Here is a 19064-nt window from a genome sequence, read left to right as displayed (position 1 = left end):
GAGAAACGGGCGACTAGACTACCATTAGTTACCATTTTTTTTAGTTACCAAAAATTACCATTTTTGTCAAATAAATGCAAATACTATATAGCTTGGACCCCTTCAAATACATACATGTTTGTTTTTTTGGTTTTTTTTTTAAATATTTAAATTTTTTTTAAGGACATTTTTGCTGAAATTGATGTGAATCGTTGTGGATTCCTGGATTCCTATGAACTACAGAAAGCGGTGGAGTTTGCAGGTATGATATGGGATAGAGAGGCCGGAGTTATTCATAAAGTTGAGACCTTTTTAAGATGAGACGATGATGTTAAAAATACTGCAGGTATTATTTAGTTGTTCGTGCACTTGGTAATTTTATGTTAGAAAACTTAAAATACTTATTTTTGTTTAATACAAATGCTCAACCTAAAAAAAAAATCACTAAATTATACATAGAGGTCATTTTACTTTGTAAGTTATGTATATATATTCAATATGCAAGAAATGTCCTTTTTAATTTAATTAAGAAAAGCATATTAAAATAATGGAATCTCTTCATAGGTGTACAGAGGCCCTGTATCACTCCCATCACTCCTGTGTTCCAATGGCCCTGTATCACTCCCATCACTCCTGTGTCCCAATGGCCCTTTATCACTCCCATCACTCCTGGGTTCCAATGGCCCTTTATCACTCCCATCACTCCTGGGCTCCAATGGCCCTTTATCACTCCCATCACTCCTGGGTTCCAATGGCCCTTTATCACTCCCATCACTCCTGGGTTCCAATGGCACTTTATCACTCCCATCACTCCTGGGTTCCAATGGCCCTTTATCACTCCCATCACTCCTGGGCTCCAATGGCCCTTTATCACTCCCATCACTCCTGGGCTCCAATGGCCCTTTATCACTCCCATCACTCCTGGGTTCCAATGGCACGTTGTTTTTGCTGATCCAAGTTTAAGTTTAAAAGGCTAACTGATGGTTAGAAACCCTTTTGTAATTATGTTACAGCCGGAAATTTCCTTGTTTTCCATGAAACCAAAACCTTTGAATTTTAGTGTATGTATGTGTATGCATATATACTATGTGTGTGTGTGTATGTGTATATATATATATATATATATATATATATATATATATATATATAATTAAACACTCATCCAGGGGCGTAACTAGACACCTCAGGGCCCGGGTGCGAGAATCTGTTAAGGCCCCCCCTCACCCCCCCCAAAAAAAACATGATTTTTACCCAACAATTTTTTTTCAACAAATGCAATTTACATATTGAATCATATCTGTAAAAAAATCAAAGAAAAAGGGGCGCATGTACAAAGGCCTAATCCAGGGGTGTCCAAGTTTTTTCTGCAGTGGGCCACTTCATCAGAATTGTATACGTGCGCGGGCCGCACTCATTTTTCACTGTGACAAAAAATATGGCCTTTTAATAAAATATGCAGATTAAAATAAAGTAAAATGACACAAAACCTTTACTCTTCCTCTCACTGATTTCTGGGCCTTGAAAGTTTTGCGACTACAAATTCAGGATTCCCTAGATTTATTCTAGGGATGAACTAAAATGAAAATTCTGGACCAAAACATTCAGGGTTCACTTAGCCAAAACCGAAAATGACCCCCACCTTTAAAAATAATAATAAAAACTCACATGTTTAATAAAAGTAGGTAACACGCAATTGGACAAAATTAGCAATATGACTTGGCATGATAGGAGTGTGATTGCTAACAGCAATCACACTCCTATCATACCCAGGCAACCAGTAAATGCTGGTACCTAGGCATGATGGGACTGTGCTCGCTGTGCTTGCTGTTAGCAATCACACTCCTATCATGCCAAGTCAGCCCGTACATGCTGTTACAGGGTGGCTGTAAGTGATGTGCCGACCCCATACTGCTGGCAGCATCACTACACAAGGGGGGCAGCTAGCTAGGTTTCAGCATGTACTGGCTGACTTGGCATGATAGGAATGTGATTGCTAACAGTAGTCACAGTCCCATCATGCCTAGGTTCCAGCACTTACACATCCATCCAGAACAGCCCCGGAGGGAAAGAATTGGACAGAGGGGCCCCATGAATGTAGTGCGGACGAGGTACCCATGGTCAAGCCGGTTTAAGGGGTTAAGGCATGACTAAGCGGAAATTTTAGCACGGAAGGAGTTAAGTTTGGAGGCACGTGCAGGGCCAGAGGGGAGGGGGTAATTACCCTCCCTGGGGGATATATAAGGAAGGGTCGTGGCCTATAGGGGCAATTATTTTCAAAGAGATTTTTCCCGCCCATCCCTCCCCTAATTTTTGGCTCTGCCGGGTACTCTGGTTTGGTTAAGCTGGTACGGTGCAGGAGTTAACCATCTAGGTATGGTTACTTGTGGTGCACAGAGGTGTAAGTGCAGGACACTCCAGGGGCATGCGCCTCTGTGAATCGTAAGGTCATGTGACTGCCGCGCTAGGGGACGCCGGCAGTTCCAGCAGAGATACAGGTGGCCACGCCCACACCAGCAGGTTATTAATTTGGTTATTAATGGTTACAATTGGTTATGTTGTCTTTCGTTTTGACAATAATTATTGATATATGTTGTGTCAAATTTGTTGTGTTTATAATATTTGACACTTTATGACATATTAATAAAGGTTGAGTGTCGCGGTGCTGGAGTGTTTAAGTCCGCACCGCGGACAAATAATTCCATTCTGACGTTAATAAAATTTTGAAATAAAGAAGTGTCTTGTTTTATTTGTGAAAGAGGTACCGAAACTGGACGCTACTTCATTCAAGTAAATGCTGGAACCTAGGCATTATGGAACTGTGATTGCTGTTAGCAATCACACTCCTATCATGCCAAGTCAGCCAGTACATGCTGGTACAGGGTGGCTGTAAGTACAGACCCCATACTGCTGGCAGCATCACTACACAAGGGGGGCAGCTGGCCAGGTTTCAGCATGTACTGGCTGACTTGGCATGATAGGAGTGTGATTGCTAACAGCAATCACAGTCCCATCATGCCTAGGTTCCAGCACTTACACATCCATGCTATCACACACACACACTCATTTATTCATATAATCATTCATTCACAGATTCATTTCCTCAATCACACACACTCATTCAAACACCCTCCCCACCCCCTTACCTGCACTGCAGCTCCTCGATGCCGCTCACAGACTTCAGCAGGGGGCGCGGCCTCCCTCTGCCTTCTCTGCTAAAGCACAGAGGAAGTAGGAAGTCACGTGAACTCCGCTTCCTCTGTGCAGTCCAGAAGACCCTCCCACAAGTAAGTAGCAGGGCTTGAGGTGCGGCTCGCGTAAGATCGGTTGCCCTGTCTGCCGATCGTACGCGGGCCGCACCTCGAGGTCCCGCATGTTGAACGCCCCTGCTTTATTTTAAAAAAAAAACAAAAAAAAAAAACGGAAAAAAGATTTCGGGCGGCCCCTTGGCTTGGGCCCCCCTGCCGCCGGGGCCCGGTCGCAGTCGCGACCCCGGTAGTTCCGCCACTGCACTCATCTACGGATTTTCCCTCAGAAATCTCATGGTGCTGCCACAACCACAAGGGATTCTGGGTAGGCGCATGCAAATAAGGTCAACAATTATCACTTTTGCCTCTATATCCACTTGTCTGGTGTCTGTAGATGAGTGTGTAATAATACTTCTACTACCCCCTTAATTTTAGTGGAAGGGTTTTCCATCACCTTTACCCACCATAACTTATGTAATGGTATATATATAAATTGTCAGCATTTCTCAGTTTGTCACTAATAATGAAAAATAAAAAATGTAACATAATAAATCCTTAACATGTATAATGAAACATAATATAAAACAAATACACATCAAAAACAGACAAACAGTATATTGTATAATGCCATTTTTTCCCCTACATAGGACTTGTTGTTACCAAAAGTCGTCTAAATCAGCTAATCTGTCTGTATGGAAATAATGAGCAGAAAGTACAATTTGTTGACTTTTTGCTTTGTATGATTCGACTAAAGGCAATTTCCAGTAAGTTCTGATTTTTTTGTTAATATTTTTTGTTTACACATTTAACTCCCCGAGCTGGATATTTTGTTTGTAACCCGTCAACCCATGTGGAATGTCATTTGATTTTATTTCTTGCACGGTGACCCTAATTTAGTTGAACCTGGATGAAAAATGGGTGATCTTGCTAACTTTGAAATGCACATTTAAAAAAAAAAAAAAATTTAAGCAGTTAAAGAGAAATCGTCACAGCTTTCATATATTTATTGAAAACTAATATAATAATTAATAATTAATAATAATACAATAAAAATCCCAACTAATGTTTCTCCAATTTTCTCCAAAAGATACAATGAGAAATTTGTCTACCGATGCAAAAGGAATATATCTGAGTCAAGAAAAGGTATGTAATATTTTTTTATGACGGGTGTGATGTCACAGTATTATAAGGGAAAGTGTTATTATTTGTGAGGTTGTGAAGTTCCACATGGTAGCGGAGAGGTCCCTTTAAATTTTAGTTATGTCCCCCTGCAAACTTGCCATGTAGGACATGAGTTTGGCCGGATATTGACACGCGATATATATATATATATCTGCCAGTCAGTTCCAGGTGGAGGTCTAACAAGACCCCCGTGAGCATGTGCAGAGAGCGCTATTATTGATTTCAATGGAAAAGAATTTCTGACACTGATTGGTTGCTTTAAGCAGCCAATCGGTGGCAGGAACCCTTGGACCACAGAAGAGGTGGGAAGCTGCAGGTCTGTTCAATGAATGAAAGTACTACTCATTCCACAATTACTAAAATAATGATGACAATTGGCTTCAGCTCACATCGATCCAGGGAAAAATATGGAGTCAAGAAGGAATTTTTTGCAACATTTTGCATTTTTTCTGGATCGACTGATACGAATAACGGAACTAGATGGACTTTTTGTTGTCTTTTTTTTTTTTTTTTCCCAACCCGAGTAACTCTTTGACTGTAAATATGTGTAAATAATGTGTTTGCAGCTCATCCAGCTGATGATATGATATCGCAGCCTGAACATGAAGGACCTACAAAAAAAACTCTGGTAAGAGACTATCTTGAAAGAGATCATTTGCATGTAAAAGCTAAAAAAAAAATAGTACATTTTTGGTTTTATACTACCTGGGGGTCAGACTCCGCATGTGGATGCCAGGGTTTGACCCTGTTGAGGTCTGAGGACCTTGTGGCACTTGCCTGTTTGAATGACCTGTGGGTTAGGGATGATGTCTGCCACCAATGGTCCATGATTCATACCCACGATATTCCTTGTGTCCAAAGCCCGGGGCAGGACTATCTTTCTACCACCTCCTGACGCTCAGCTTCTGAGAATTGCGAGGTGGCCACGTAGGAGCTGCGATGGAGGTCTTTGTTGGTCAGAACTCCATCGAAGTTCTAGGGCTGGTCAGGGGATCTCCTCATCTGTCCCGAGATCCCCACGTCTTTGTCTATGGAGGCAGACTTCTAATGGCCATCTCTTTGGCCCGAACCATCATGAAGCCAAACAGAATACAGCAGCAAATTAAAGGTCCTGTTCCACCTACTCTGCTGAAATTAGCATTAGCTTAAGGCACATCTTCATCAATGTCCTAAATGTTCCCAGATATAATTCATTAATGATGTCGAATGTTCATACTTTCTTCTGGAAATGCTTGTCATGTGACAGATTTGTTGTTTGTTTTGTTGACAGGTTGTTGCTTTAGAAACCGATAAGAGTTTTTATAGTTTCTGTGCGATTAATCCTAACAATAACTTTAATACAGCTTTTTACTTTCTAGAATGAGAGAAAGGCTACGTGAGAAATGGACAATATTCTATCCCATTTCATATGAAAAACCTTTATATTAAAGACATTTCTGCGGATTTTAATAAGTAACTTTATTGGGGTGAGGGTTCATTTCGCGAAATATAGCACCAGAATAATATCAAACATATGAATCGCATAAGCTTGGAAGAATCGAGCTTTTTCTGGATTTGTATATTCAAATAATCTACGCCTCGCTTTCTTTTCCAGTCTTGACTGCAAGCGCACGCCAGGAACGCGTTCAAAGGAAAGAACACTAATGTTTTATTTTTTTTATTTTAATGATTGATATAATTCAATAGAATATTTCAAAGTATTCTCTGTGATGGGTATGAAGCCCACTTATTAACGGTAAATCATTAAAGGATAAGTTCTATGGAAAAAAAAAACTTCTCTTCCTAAACCTTAGAGTTGTATACAGTAATAACCCCCCAACCTGTATACAGTAATAATCCCCCAGCACTGTATACAGTAATGTCGGTCAGCATTGACAAAAACCTGGTTTTAACTCATTTTGTCCCAAAAAACCTCCCTTTATCTGCAGACCTGGAGCCGCCGTTGCTGTCAGTCATGTGATATTTTGGGTGACTTTCCCAGCTCAAACGCCACACTGAGCGGATGCTTTATGGCGATGCTAATGAAGTCCATTCCTCCTTTCATTAGTCAGAGAGTCTGGTTGGGTGATTTAAACTGAGCCATTTGTTTGTTAACCAGAAGGTAGTCTGATCTACAAACACCAGGTTATGGCTTGCAATGGCCCCTAATGCCATATTATTTTAAGAATGTGAATTTGTTTGCAACATTTTAGTTTTTCTTTTGTCGGCGAGTATTCCTAGTTATTGGATGTTTGCTTTTTGTTTTTTAAGCAAATCAAACATTTATTTTGATCTATACATTTACTTGCATTTCTACATTTACTCTATAAGTGCATTCAAAATATCAATTAAATGGAACCATATTAACCCCTTAATGACAAAGCCCATACGGGCTAAAAATGGGTTTTTAATGGGTTTAGGGACCGGCCCTTGTCCTTAAGGGGTTAATTACATGTTGCATGGAAATCATCGGTGCTGTCCTTTACGCAAACAAAATACAAAAACCTACCAGTAGTGCTATAGTATCATACGATCTGCCTATACTAAGATACTGCTAATTAAAAACTATTCTGTAATATAAATTGTGACTCTGTCAACAAAAAATAAAATCATTTATGTTAATAAACAAGGTTGCCAGACCTGTCTGCGTCCTTTTTAAGGCTAATTGTGTTTTATTTTATTAATAATATAATATATTTTATTTTATATAAGATCCATCAGCAACTCCTTCCCAAGCCCCCATACTCTTTGGAGCATTTCGATATGGAGCACTCCGCAGGGCCGCGGTCGTTTCTCACTCCTCCATTCACATAAATGCGGGTTACGCTTCTGATGGAAGTTCAACATGGATAATTGTGAGTTTACGCAGCTGCCGCTTAATAACTCCGCTTCTATACGATCAGGTGGAGGAAAGGGAAAAGGGACTGGTATCCTCACAGTAGTACAATCAAGGAGGGGTATATGGGACCCCCACTATGCCTAGTAAGAACCAGACGCAAATAGGTGGTAATACCAGAGGGACCTTCGGTGACTTAGAGGGTTCCAAACAGCTGTTCGCCAGCTTGGGGCATTAAAACCCAACTCCAGTACCGAGGATATACCAAAGATTAGCCTCCTGCTGTTTTTTTTAGGTTCAGGCAAATCCGCCCTGTCCCCATAGTGTGATAACCAAGTGTGAATCCTATGTAACCCCGGGCCGTGGAATCAGAAATAGTGACGTGTTTTGCGTGCCTTTGCATAGCACAGCCTGGGATATCGGCAATGGAGTATATGTCCGGGTCTACACATCAGCTGCCATTCCTATAAATCGTAGATTCAGTATAATTCTGGTTATGTTTTCACAATAATAGTCCAACTGGGACCTGACTGGCCCCCGAAAAAGGCCCCCGGGCCCCCCACATGCTGTGCATTCAGAGCATTGCGTAATAATAAATATATGCACTTATATCTGCCCCTGGGCACTATATGTGTAATTAACCTCATAAGTGCTACATGTATGTAATTGTAACCTCTTTAATGCTGGAACCCAAAACTTCCACGTGCATGTAATTATTCAGAGCACTGTGTAATAATAAATATATTTAATATATAAAGCCACAAAATCCACTTATATCTGCCATGTGTTGTCTATCCGTGAGCCCGTGTCTGAGCGTTGTGGGCGGGTCACACATTATAGGACAAGCTTGGGTGGGGGGGGCTATACTTTAATTCAGCAACAGGTGCCCCCCGCAATTTGTGTTATGCCTCTGACTGTGAAGTTCCCCTTATTCTGATGAATTTAACGTTTTTATATCTAAATCAAATATTAGAATCGTCATTCCTAGTCCTGCTGAATCCCCGGACCTTCCCCAGAAATAATACTTTTATTATTTACATTTTTTTTCGTTTGTCATCATTTTTGTCGGGAACGTGTAATTGTCACGTGACACATGAGCAGGCGCTGATAGGTTGTTGCCAAGAAACTGGGAAAAAAAGCTTTTTAAAACTTCCTGTTATTTTAGGTGATTATACCGTCAGAGAAAAGAATAAAGCGACAGATCTGACAAGGTTAATTTGCGTAATTCTTTTGTCTCAGGATAACGGCACCTTTAAGGGTAAATATTTCCTTCACGCCCCTTTTTTTCCTTACCCTTACAAAGGCTGCCTGAGCGAATCAACAATCAGCAACTTATAGTGGAGAGATAACTTAATGGGGAGGAATAACCATGCGGATCCTGAGAACAGGGAGGAACAATGGGATACACAAAAGGTGGCTGTCTACTTCATATACGTTGGTTTTTTTTTATCACGGGTTTATTAAGTAAACAAACCTGTAAAGTTTACGGTTTAGAGAAAGTGTCCGATCTGCCTTAATATATATTTTACCCTATATAATATTGCTTAAACTTTATTAGTATTGTATATTAGAACACGTACAACAAAGGACAGGATTGAGAAGACATTACAGATCCGCTATATGGAATGTGTTAACATTCTAGTAATGATAATCATTGCAACACGTTAACACTTTCCGATAATAATAATAATTACCACCACATATTACATCATATACAGTATCATTCCACGAAGCGTCACATATGGCTGGGAAAACCAGCGGTCCCTCTCTAACTGCCTGCGTTAGACGCACGACCTTCTTCTACCAGATGACACGGCTCGTATCTCTTCAATCTTCCCGGTAACTACGAATGAAAGCCGCTCTTTGAATCACAAGAAATCAGGATAACGAATGAAGCCCTCCATCGGATGCTGTTTACGTCATGAAAGAAATTGCACATGGGAGCAGCCACTTTAATTTCCTGTACTCAGGATTTGTCCGAATTATTCCTCCCCATTAAGTAAACTTCCACTTAATGTTACGTTGCTGTTTGCTGATTGGTTCAGGCACCCTTTGTAAGTGAGAAAGTAGAAGAAGGGAGAGACCTTTAGGACCATAGATGGTGTCACTGTTCCTTTAATATGCAATAACATATGTGGTATATAATAATAATATTAATTAATAATAAATATAGGGGTTCAATAAGTAGATGTTTGTGTAAATGACATCACGTTAATCCACTCATTTGATCATCATTGAGATAATTGTCTCAATTGCACAATATTTTGCTTATGTCATTATTACATCACAAGATTTTCACTGCATCTTTAAAGGCAACATGTCTACATTCAGAGGAAATCCGGGTTTCTAGGGGGTGGCATTTTCATACGTTATATTACAACCCCAGCCGCCACACTGAGCTGAGTCTTCTGGGCAATGCTAATGAAGTCCTGCTTATGCTAATGAAGTCCCTTTCCCCATAGACCTTCATTAGTCAGATGGTCTCTCTGGGTGATTAAGACCCGGGACATTTTATTGTTTAGAACAAGGGAACATGATAAGAATTCAGTGTATGTTGTTTAGTAGATTTGGGCCAAGATCACAGAAATAGAGCACGTACAGAAGGTGGCTACACGCCCCGTAACATGCATTATATTCAGCGATAACTCATTTGTGAAAATGGTAAATGTTTCGTACTAGCGTATGATGCCGAGTGTTGCATATTCTTTTAACCCCTTATCATATAGTTACGGGAGCACACATAATACTGACCGGCTTCGTAGGGTTAAGTTACAGACCTAACCCTCCCCTTTAAGAACCTGGGTAATCGTATAACCTTTAGCTTGCTTTTATTCCCTGTCTTATCTGCGAGCTTCCTTGTATTTATTTACCCGTATCAGCCTAGTGAGAATGATTACACTGTGGGCACCTTCCTGTTGCACAATATGTATCATTTATTATCCAGGGGAGAGGTTCCAGTGACAGGTGGAAAATGTATGCAAATATGTGGTCAGGGGTGTAACTAGAACACACACACACACACACACACACACACACACACACACACACACACACACACACACACACACACACACACACACACACACACACACACACACACACACACACACACACACACACACACACACACACACACACACACACACACACACACACACCTTCTCCAAGCAACAGCTTTGCCCCCAAATAGCTTACCAGTGCCATCATTGCCCCCAAATAGCTAACCAGTGCCATCATTGCCCCCAAATAGCTTGTCAGTGCCATTTTCATCCCCAAACAGCTTGTCAGTGCCATCTTTGCCACCAAACAGCTGGTATTACACACACCAAGAAGCTTTTAAAGGGGTGATCCAATGTGGGACAAGTGGCCACAGTTTTAACCCCCGCAGCCATGATTGGATCAAAAAAAAAGAAAAATATGTCATTTCCATCTATAAACATGCGCAGACAGAAACACTCAACACAGCTATATTTTATAAATACCCCAAAGTTGCATTTGCGTAAAAGAGGAGGAATAATAGGTCCATTAACCATACAGATAATGGTATATATTGCAATAGGAGCTCTCTGTCCCGTGGAGCTTACAATCTAAACTGATTTCATTAGGATTACTCCAACACACGTGTTTACACCCGAGGGTTCTCTTTTTTTATATGCGTAAATATAACAAATAAATGTCATTTTAATTTTTATTTGATGCATATTTGTGATGTTTATTTACTGTAGGGGACTGGAAAATAACCAAAGAATTAATTAGTAAAAAAATAAAATAAACTATATTTGGGGGAAAAAACTACTGCGCAAAAAAAAAAAAGTGGGAGATGGCCGCCTTTTCTTCATTGGTATAAACATCATCTCTGTTGAGGAACAGGTGGGGCGAGAAAGGAGTGTTACTATATTACATGGGGTAATAAATCGTAGGTGATAAGTTCAGAAGCTCTATTAACCCCATGATGTAAGTTAAGCAGATATTGCGCATGGCCATTGGTATAAATTGATTTGGTGACACCAAATGTGTGACAGTGTGCTGGATTTCAGGACTGTCTAGGAAAATCCAGGACACATGTGCACACTGCTACACCCCCCGTAGGCACTCGTACAACCCCCCCCAGTACATTCTCCCCTCCAGGTGGGGATACAAGGGAACCCAGCGACCCCCGTCTGCTCCGTCAGCTTGGAGAAAACACTATTATTTACAAACATAAATCCAAAAGAGACGTCATTCCGGTGAATACAGACGGCAGGAACCGGAACATCCAGTAACTCCTGTTATATGAGAAAGAAATCCGCGCTGAACAGTTACAATCCACTTATTCATATCACACATCCCACGGGTGCCATTATTATTCACATACTAGTCACACACAACCCCAGCGCTGTATACAGTAATATAACCCCCAGCGCTGTATACAGTAATATAACCCCCAGCGCTGTATACAGTAATATAACCCCCAGTGCTGTATACAGTAATATAACCCCCAGCGCTGTATACAGTAATATAACCCCCCAGCGCTGTATACAGTAATATAACCCCCAGAGCTGTATACAGTAATATAACCCCCAGTACCGTATACAGTAATATAACCCCCAGCACTGTATACAGTAATATAACCCCCAGTACCGTATACAGTAATATAACCCCCAGCACTGTATACAGTAATATAACCCCCAGCGCTGTATACAGTAATATAACCCCCAGTACCGTATACAGTAATATAACCCCCAGCACTGTATACAGTAATATAACCCCCAGCGCTGTATACAGTAATATAACCCCCAGTACTGTATACAGTAATATAACCCCCAGCACTGTATACAGTAATATAACCCCCCAGCGCTGTATACAGTAATATAACCCCCAGTGTTGTATACAGTAATATAACCCCCCAGCTCTGTATACAGTAATATAACCCCCCAGTGCTGTATACAGTAATATAACCCCCAGCGCTGTATACAGTAATATACCCCCCAGCACTGTATACAGTAATATAACCCCCCAGCGCTGTATACAGTAATATAACCCCCAGCACTGTATACAGTAATATAACCCCCAGCGCTGTATACAGTAATATAACCCCCAGCGCTGTATACAGTAATATAACCCCCAGCACTGTATACAGTAATATAACCCCCCAGCACTGTATACAGTAATATAACCCCCCCAGCGCTGTATACAGTAATATAACCCCCAGCGCTGTATACAGTAATATAACCCCCCAGCGCTGTATACGGTAATATAACCCCCCAGCTCTGTATACAGTAATATAACCCCCCAGTGCTGTATACAGTAATATAACCCCCAGCGCTGTATACAGTAATATACCCCCCAGCACTGTATACAGTAATATAACCCCCAGCGCTGTATACAGTAATATAACCCCCCAGCTCTGTATACAGTAATAACCCCCCAGCTCTGTATACAGTAATATAACCCCCCCTGCACTGTATACAGTAATATAACCCCCAGTGCTGTATACAGTAATATAACCCCCCAGCTCTGTATACAGTAATAACCCCCCAGCTCTGTATACAGTAATATAACCCCCCAGTGCTGTATACAGTAATATAACCCCCAGCGCTGTATACAGTAATATAACCCCCAGCGCTGTATACAGTAATATAACCCCCCAGCGCTGTATACAGTAATATAACCCCCCAGCGCTGTATACAGTAATATAACCCCCCAGCGCTGTATACAGTCCGTTCCTCCATAGACTTTTATTTGTCAGAGAGTCCAGCTGGGTGATTAACACTGAGCCATTCTATTGTTCCCCACAGGCAGTATGATAAGGGGTCGGGGTGTTTAGTAGATCGGGGATCAGATAACAGAGCGAGATACAAATGGCTGATATGCAGCGGCCTGAAAATATTTATATTATGGGGCAAAAACTACAAACAGTGCAATATTTTTTTAACTAATTGAGCATTAAATTAAAAAAATGGAAGGAGCCTCTCTTTAAATTCTTGGGTCCATAACCTAAAAAGTGGCGTCTCCAACAATTTTGGGGGGTCACATAGGGGGAGAGGGACAAAATTAGGGGGGCAATTGTAAAACGCTATTTATATACATATACTAGATATGTATGATCTCTCCAACCGGCCCTGCTCCTTCAGAGGCATCTCAGGTGGGGGGGGGGCACCAGATTATTTAAGAGGGGGGCCTAATGTGGTGAATATATCTCTTTTGTGGATTTCTCACCGAATTCATTTTTCCATAACTTTCACACGAGATCTTTCTGAATCCGCTGCAGGTCGCAACTAAGAACGTTCAAACCCGAATATCCAGCTATTCCAGATCGACGTAAAATTACACGAAAAGAGTAAAAATGAAGAAAAGAGTTTATGATCCGTAACCAAATGAAATGCGCCCTGCACAAAACAGAAACTGCCCAACAGTACCTGCCAACTCTCCTAGATTTCAATAGAAAGAGGCAGGAACGCTTTCTGGAGCTGACTGGCAGTGAGTTTTTCAGCCAAACAAACCAAATGTTTTTTTTCTTTAGATGTTTCGTGCAGAATCTCCATATCTGGGAACTTTCTAAACGTGCGGATCCCGGGACGCTTAAAATATTAACCCTTTAATGGCCCATTGTAAAGATTCTATCTATCATCAAATCTGTTACCTAAATGGCTCCAATACCGGCCCTCACGGAAACCTTGACTTGTCATTTTTTAAAGATACACTTACTTGAGTCACCTGCATTCAAGCAGGGATATCAACCATAACATACTGGGAGCGACACCACCAACTGGGAGTCTTTTATAAGATCCCAGCGGGGGGTGGGAAGGAGTCAGATCCGGACTGTGTGATCCGGAGAATCTGCCCCTTCACCCTGAGATCGGGGCAAAAAACCTTAGACTGGGGGGGGCAAACCCTGAGAGTTCTGATGTATGGTAATTATTTGCTTGCCTCCGGGGTTGCTAAATTGTGAGTTTGCAGGTAAATTCACTATGTATTAAGAAGAACCAAACCCGAGGGGCGTATATACCGTATATATATATATTATGATAAGCAGACCTGGCTGTTGCTTGAAATACTGTAAGAAACCAGAATTTCAAGTAATTTTTAATGCACACCTAAGAAACACTAAGAGAGCAGAGGATCATCAGACCTTAATCAGTCGTTGGTCTAGTCTTAGATTCAGGAGCCGTATGTCTATCCCATGCATGTTTAATCCCCTCACTGTATTACCCTCTACCACTTCTGCTGGGAGGCTGCTCCACTTATCTACCGCCCTCTCAGTAAAGAGCCTATCGGGGAAGGTTTTTGCATGGACGCGGCACTCCAGAGGCTTTTACGTTACGAAACAGGATCCCTCCATCAGTTGACGTAAGTTAATGAAAAATGCGGTTAGTGGTTAAAAGCAAAAAATACCCCCGCAGGTCGTGTCTTGAAATCACTTTCTTAACCGCACGATCCGTGCTTTAGAACAGGTGGACTGCTTGAGAAAACAGGAGCTTTCTTGCTCGCTTTCTTGTTGACGGATTTCCACGGCATGCCTGCCGGACGGGCGGACGGACAGGAGAAACCCGACTACCCCTTCATTTGTTTAACAATAGCCGGCAGACAAAGGGACGGGCGTCACACCTGCGTCGGTTCAAACCCCCCCCCCCCCCCCGCTAAACACCGAGAGATCAACTCCCAAGGGATAACCTGACCCCACGAGACGGCTAATCAGGGAACACAGCAGATCCATCAGCTAATGTTTAACTAGGGTGAGGACGCAACGCGAGCCTCGCAAGAGCAAAAAGAAAATAAAAGACGAAAAAACCAATTCATAATAAAAGAGAAGACGCCTGAATTCATCGCGTTATCACCTGGCTGCGCATGTTGGGGGGAGTCTGACAGGTAAAGCGATTTGTTCCTTTGATACCGGTGTATACTGGTTTGCCGTAATGGAAACAATGTCACAGGTTAGCGGAAATTCTATGGAAACGTCTGCGTGAGTTGGCCGGTGCGAAACACTCATTTTCAAATATTTTACAAAAAAAAAAAAGTGAAATTCTATGCATTAATCTCTCATTTGCAGGAAAATGGAGGGTTTTTGGGGGGGCAAAAAATGATTATTTAATTATTGCACCGTATTATTTTTGTGTTTGCTTTTTGCGTTGTTTCGATAGGGGAGGGTGAACATTGATAATAACATTAACATTGCCAGAATACTAAACTGACAGTGAGCTTGCGATCTATCAGATTTATTATATGTATGGAAAATAGAATATTTTTAAAATATATATATATATTGTTTTTTATTGATTAAAACATTCTACAATAATAGAAACATAACCAGTATTCTGTTCTAAAAATAATAAAAGCAAAATAAAGGCAAAAAAATGTAACACAAACAGTTAATATTTTTATTAAATTAATATATGAATATAGCCTTTTTTTTTACTGCCCCCCCCCCGAGGACCTTTGACACAAAACATTATAAAGCTGTTGCTTTCTTTCTTAATATGGATAGCCCAAGGATGATACAGGATGATCCGTTATCATGGAACCAGTTAGTTGTCGAGATGCTAAGCCCTAAGACCCGTTCATTTTTATTTGCGGAGTCAAAAATTCAGGAGAACCAGGCCTATCCTTATGTATCTATATATATGTGTTTTGGCTCTTAAGGGGTTAAACGATCCTCGTCTATTCAGGTGGTCTTTAAACTGTAACGTAGTGCTGCAAAAAAAGTATCAAGAAAGATTGCGGAATCCCGGTGAGTTTCGTTAATTGACCAAGTTTGAAGAGTCTTAGGACTTCGATAAAATCATAGGAAACCCCCCCACACACACACTAACACACACACAGTAACACACATTAACACACACACTAACACACACACAGTAACACACACACAGTAACACACATTAACACACATGCACACTAACACACACACTAACACACACACAGTAACACACATTAACACACACACTAACACACACACAGTAACACACACACAGTAACACACATTAACACACATGCACACTAACACACACACAGTAACACACACACAGTAACACACATCAACACACATGCACACTAACACACACACTTACACACAAACTAACACACACTTACACACACTAACACGCAGACTAACACACACCAGCACACACCAACACGCACACTAACACACACACAGTAACACACATTAACACACATGCACACTAACACACACACAGTAACACACATTAACACACATGCACACTAACACACACACTTACACACAAACTAACACACACACTTACACACACACTAACACACACACAGTAACACACATTAACACACATGCACACTAACACACACACTTACACACAAACTAACACACACACTTACACACACTAACACGCAGACTAACACACACCAGCACACACCAACACGCACACTAACACACACACAGTAACACACATTAACACACATGCACACTAACACACACACTTACACACACACTAACACACACACTAACACGCACACTTACACACACACTAACACACACACAGTAACACACATTAACACACATGCACACTAACACACACACTTACACACACACTAACACACACACTAACACGCACACTTACACACACACTAACACACACACAGTAACACACATTAACACACATGCACACTAACACACACACTTACACACACTAACACGCACACTAACATACACCAACACGCACACACACGCACAATAACACACTAACACATGCACACTTACACGCGCACAATAACACACACACTAACACGCACACTAACACACACACTTACACACACACTATCACACACACGCACACTAACATACACTAACACATGCACACTAACACATGCACACTTACACAATAACACATGCACAGTTACACATGCACACTTACACGCACACTTACGCACACTAACACACACACTGTCAGCGGAAGGAACTGACGGTTTCCACCTGGTTTTGCCGCTGTTTCTTTTTTGTTTCTATGGGAGTTTTGGGGGGGGGGGGGTGACGTTGCGGAGGGTCCGAGGTTACTCCCCGGGGAACACATTTTCGTTTTCCATCTACTTCTTGAAGGACATCCGTCAGAATGAAACATTGTAGCATTTTTGTGTTACTGGACTTATTAGAATTGAAAGGGTTAAAAGGACACTCCTGAGATCCAGAGCTGCGATTGGATACATCGTCCGTGGTCCAACATTAAGCTCCCCCTGATTGGCTGCTTGAAGCTTTTAAATTAATGGGGGCACTTTCTGCGCATGCTCATGGGGAGTCTCGTTAGACCCCCCACAACTTCAGGGATCCAGTACTGGAAGCATACCTGCGAACAATGTAAATGAGCTGACCCAGAAATATTAACCCTTTAATAGCCCATTGTGAAGGTTCTATTTAGTGACTCGCCAAATATGTTACCCAAATGGCTCTAATACCGGTCCTTGACTTCTCATTTTTTAAAGATTGAGTCACCTGCATTCAAGCAGGGATATCAAATTGGTAGCAAAAGCACATATTGTCAGTCTTATATATGATCCCAGCAGTATAGAATAAGAAGGAGCCAGCTGCAGACTGTGTGACCCCTGAAAATCTACGCCTTCACCCTGAGATTGGGGCAAAAACCCGGGGCAAACCTGAGTTCACAGGTATGACTGGAACCAACTGGCAATGAGTGCATCATGTGGCATTAAGCCAAATAGCAGGGGAACCGGGGCAAATGCATTGGGGGGGAACTTCAGAACCCCTCCATGTATTTGCAAGGGGAACATCACAAAAATGTAAAGGAATTTAAATGGATTAATATGCATGCGACAGCCGGACTGCTCCTTTAAATGCTGCTCTGTAATCGTCACCGTATTCCATTATGGGGGGTGGGGGGGTTGATTGTACACGGACGGTACCTGTTCATGTCAGAACTACATGATATTCGGGTTATTTCCTAACGATCGTTGAGTAGGAGCCGTCCTTGTAAAGCTGAACACCCGTCCGACAGCTCACCAAGATCGGGGGAGTTTCTGTAAACTCGTTACAGCCGCTCGTTTACTCCAAAAAACAGAATTCCGAGCGTGTAGAGAACGAAGCCCGTTTATCCTGTACCCGCTCACAGACATATAGGAGCGAAATGCTAATTTAAACAAAATTTAACGCATGCGGGTAAAACGAAAGCATCTCGGTGTTGCCTCTGTTTTAAATAATTCTCCTGATTAACTGATCTGAAAATCTCATATTAGAAACATAATTCCAATAAAAATGTAAGAGGTTCTGCCTGGATTTGGGAAACAGTCAGCTCATGGATGTGGAGATGTGGACCTCATGGAAAACTGCTGGTTGTCACCAAGATGGCATTGGAGAACATTGGAGAACATTGGAGAACGTTGGAGAACATTGGAGAACATTGGAGAACGTTGGAGAACGTTGGAGAACATTGGAGAACATTGGAGAACATGGCAAACCTTGCAGCGGAACGGCATCAGCGTGTTTCCTAGAGAACTCCAGGCAGAGATAGTAGAAAGTGAAAAAAAATGATTCTCCTTAGGGTTAGAGCAGAATCGTCACTCTAAATTAGGGACACCATCAAGAGGGTACAAGGGGAACTCATGGATGGTGCTTAGAGAAGCTGGGGGACCTGGCCGTCCTGATCTGTCACTGGCCTCCCCATTGGCCCTCGCGTCCTGTACCCTGGACTACCTATGTCTGGGACCTTGTGGACTTTGGAGCCCAAATGGACCTTTTTTGGAGATTGGGGTCAGGTGGCCTTTTCAAGAGGGATTAGATCCCTGCTGGCATCTCTCTGGACTAGGGTTTCCTGAAGAAGTCACGTGACATAATCATCATGACCCAAACGGAAGACCATATAGTGATATTTTCTTGGGGAGTTTCT

General features: G+C 41.7%; 1 protein-coding gene across 1 annotated transcript in view; it reads left to right on the top strand.

Annotated features, from left to right (window-relative positions):
* Positions 1 to 18669, top strand: part of LOC149281672 (calpain-1 catalytic subunit-like) — a 39656-nt gene extending 20987 nt beyond the window's left edge. The window contains exons 15-17 of the mRNA XM_089499103.1: positions 163 to 241; positions 4973 to 5034; positions 18415 to 18669. Of these exons, the coding sequence (XP_089355229.1) occupies positions 163 to 241; positions 4973 to 5034; positions 18415 to 18669 (396 nt within the window). The remainder of the gene's footprint in view (positions 1 to 162; positions 242 to 4972; positions 5035 to 18414) is intronic.
* Positions 18670 to 19064: the final 395 nt, after the last annotated feature.

The sequence above is a fragment of the Sceloporus occidentalis genome, unplaced genomic scaffold (assembly GCF_023333645.1).
Source record: "Sceloporus occidentalis isolate IW3139 unplaced genomic scaffold, rSceOcc1.0.p SCAF_129, whole genome shotgun sequence".
Taxonomy (NCBI): domain Eukaryota; kingdom Metazoa; phylum Chordata; class Lepidosauria; order Squamata; family Phrynosomatidae; genus Sceloporus; species Sceloporus occidentalis.
Note: the sequence above shows the minus strand (reverse complement) of the source record. Positions and strands in the feature narration are given on the sequence as shown.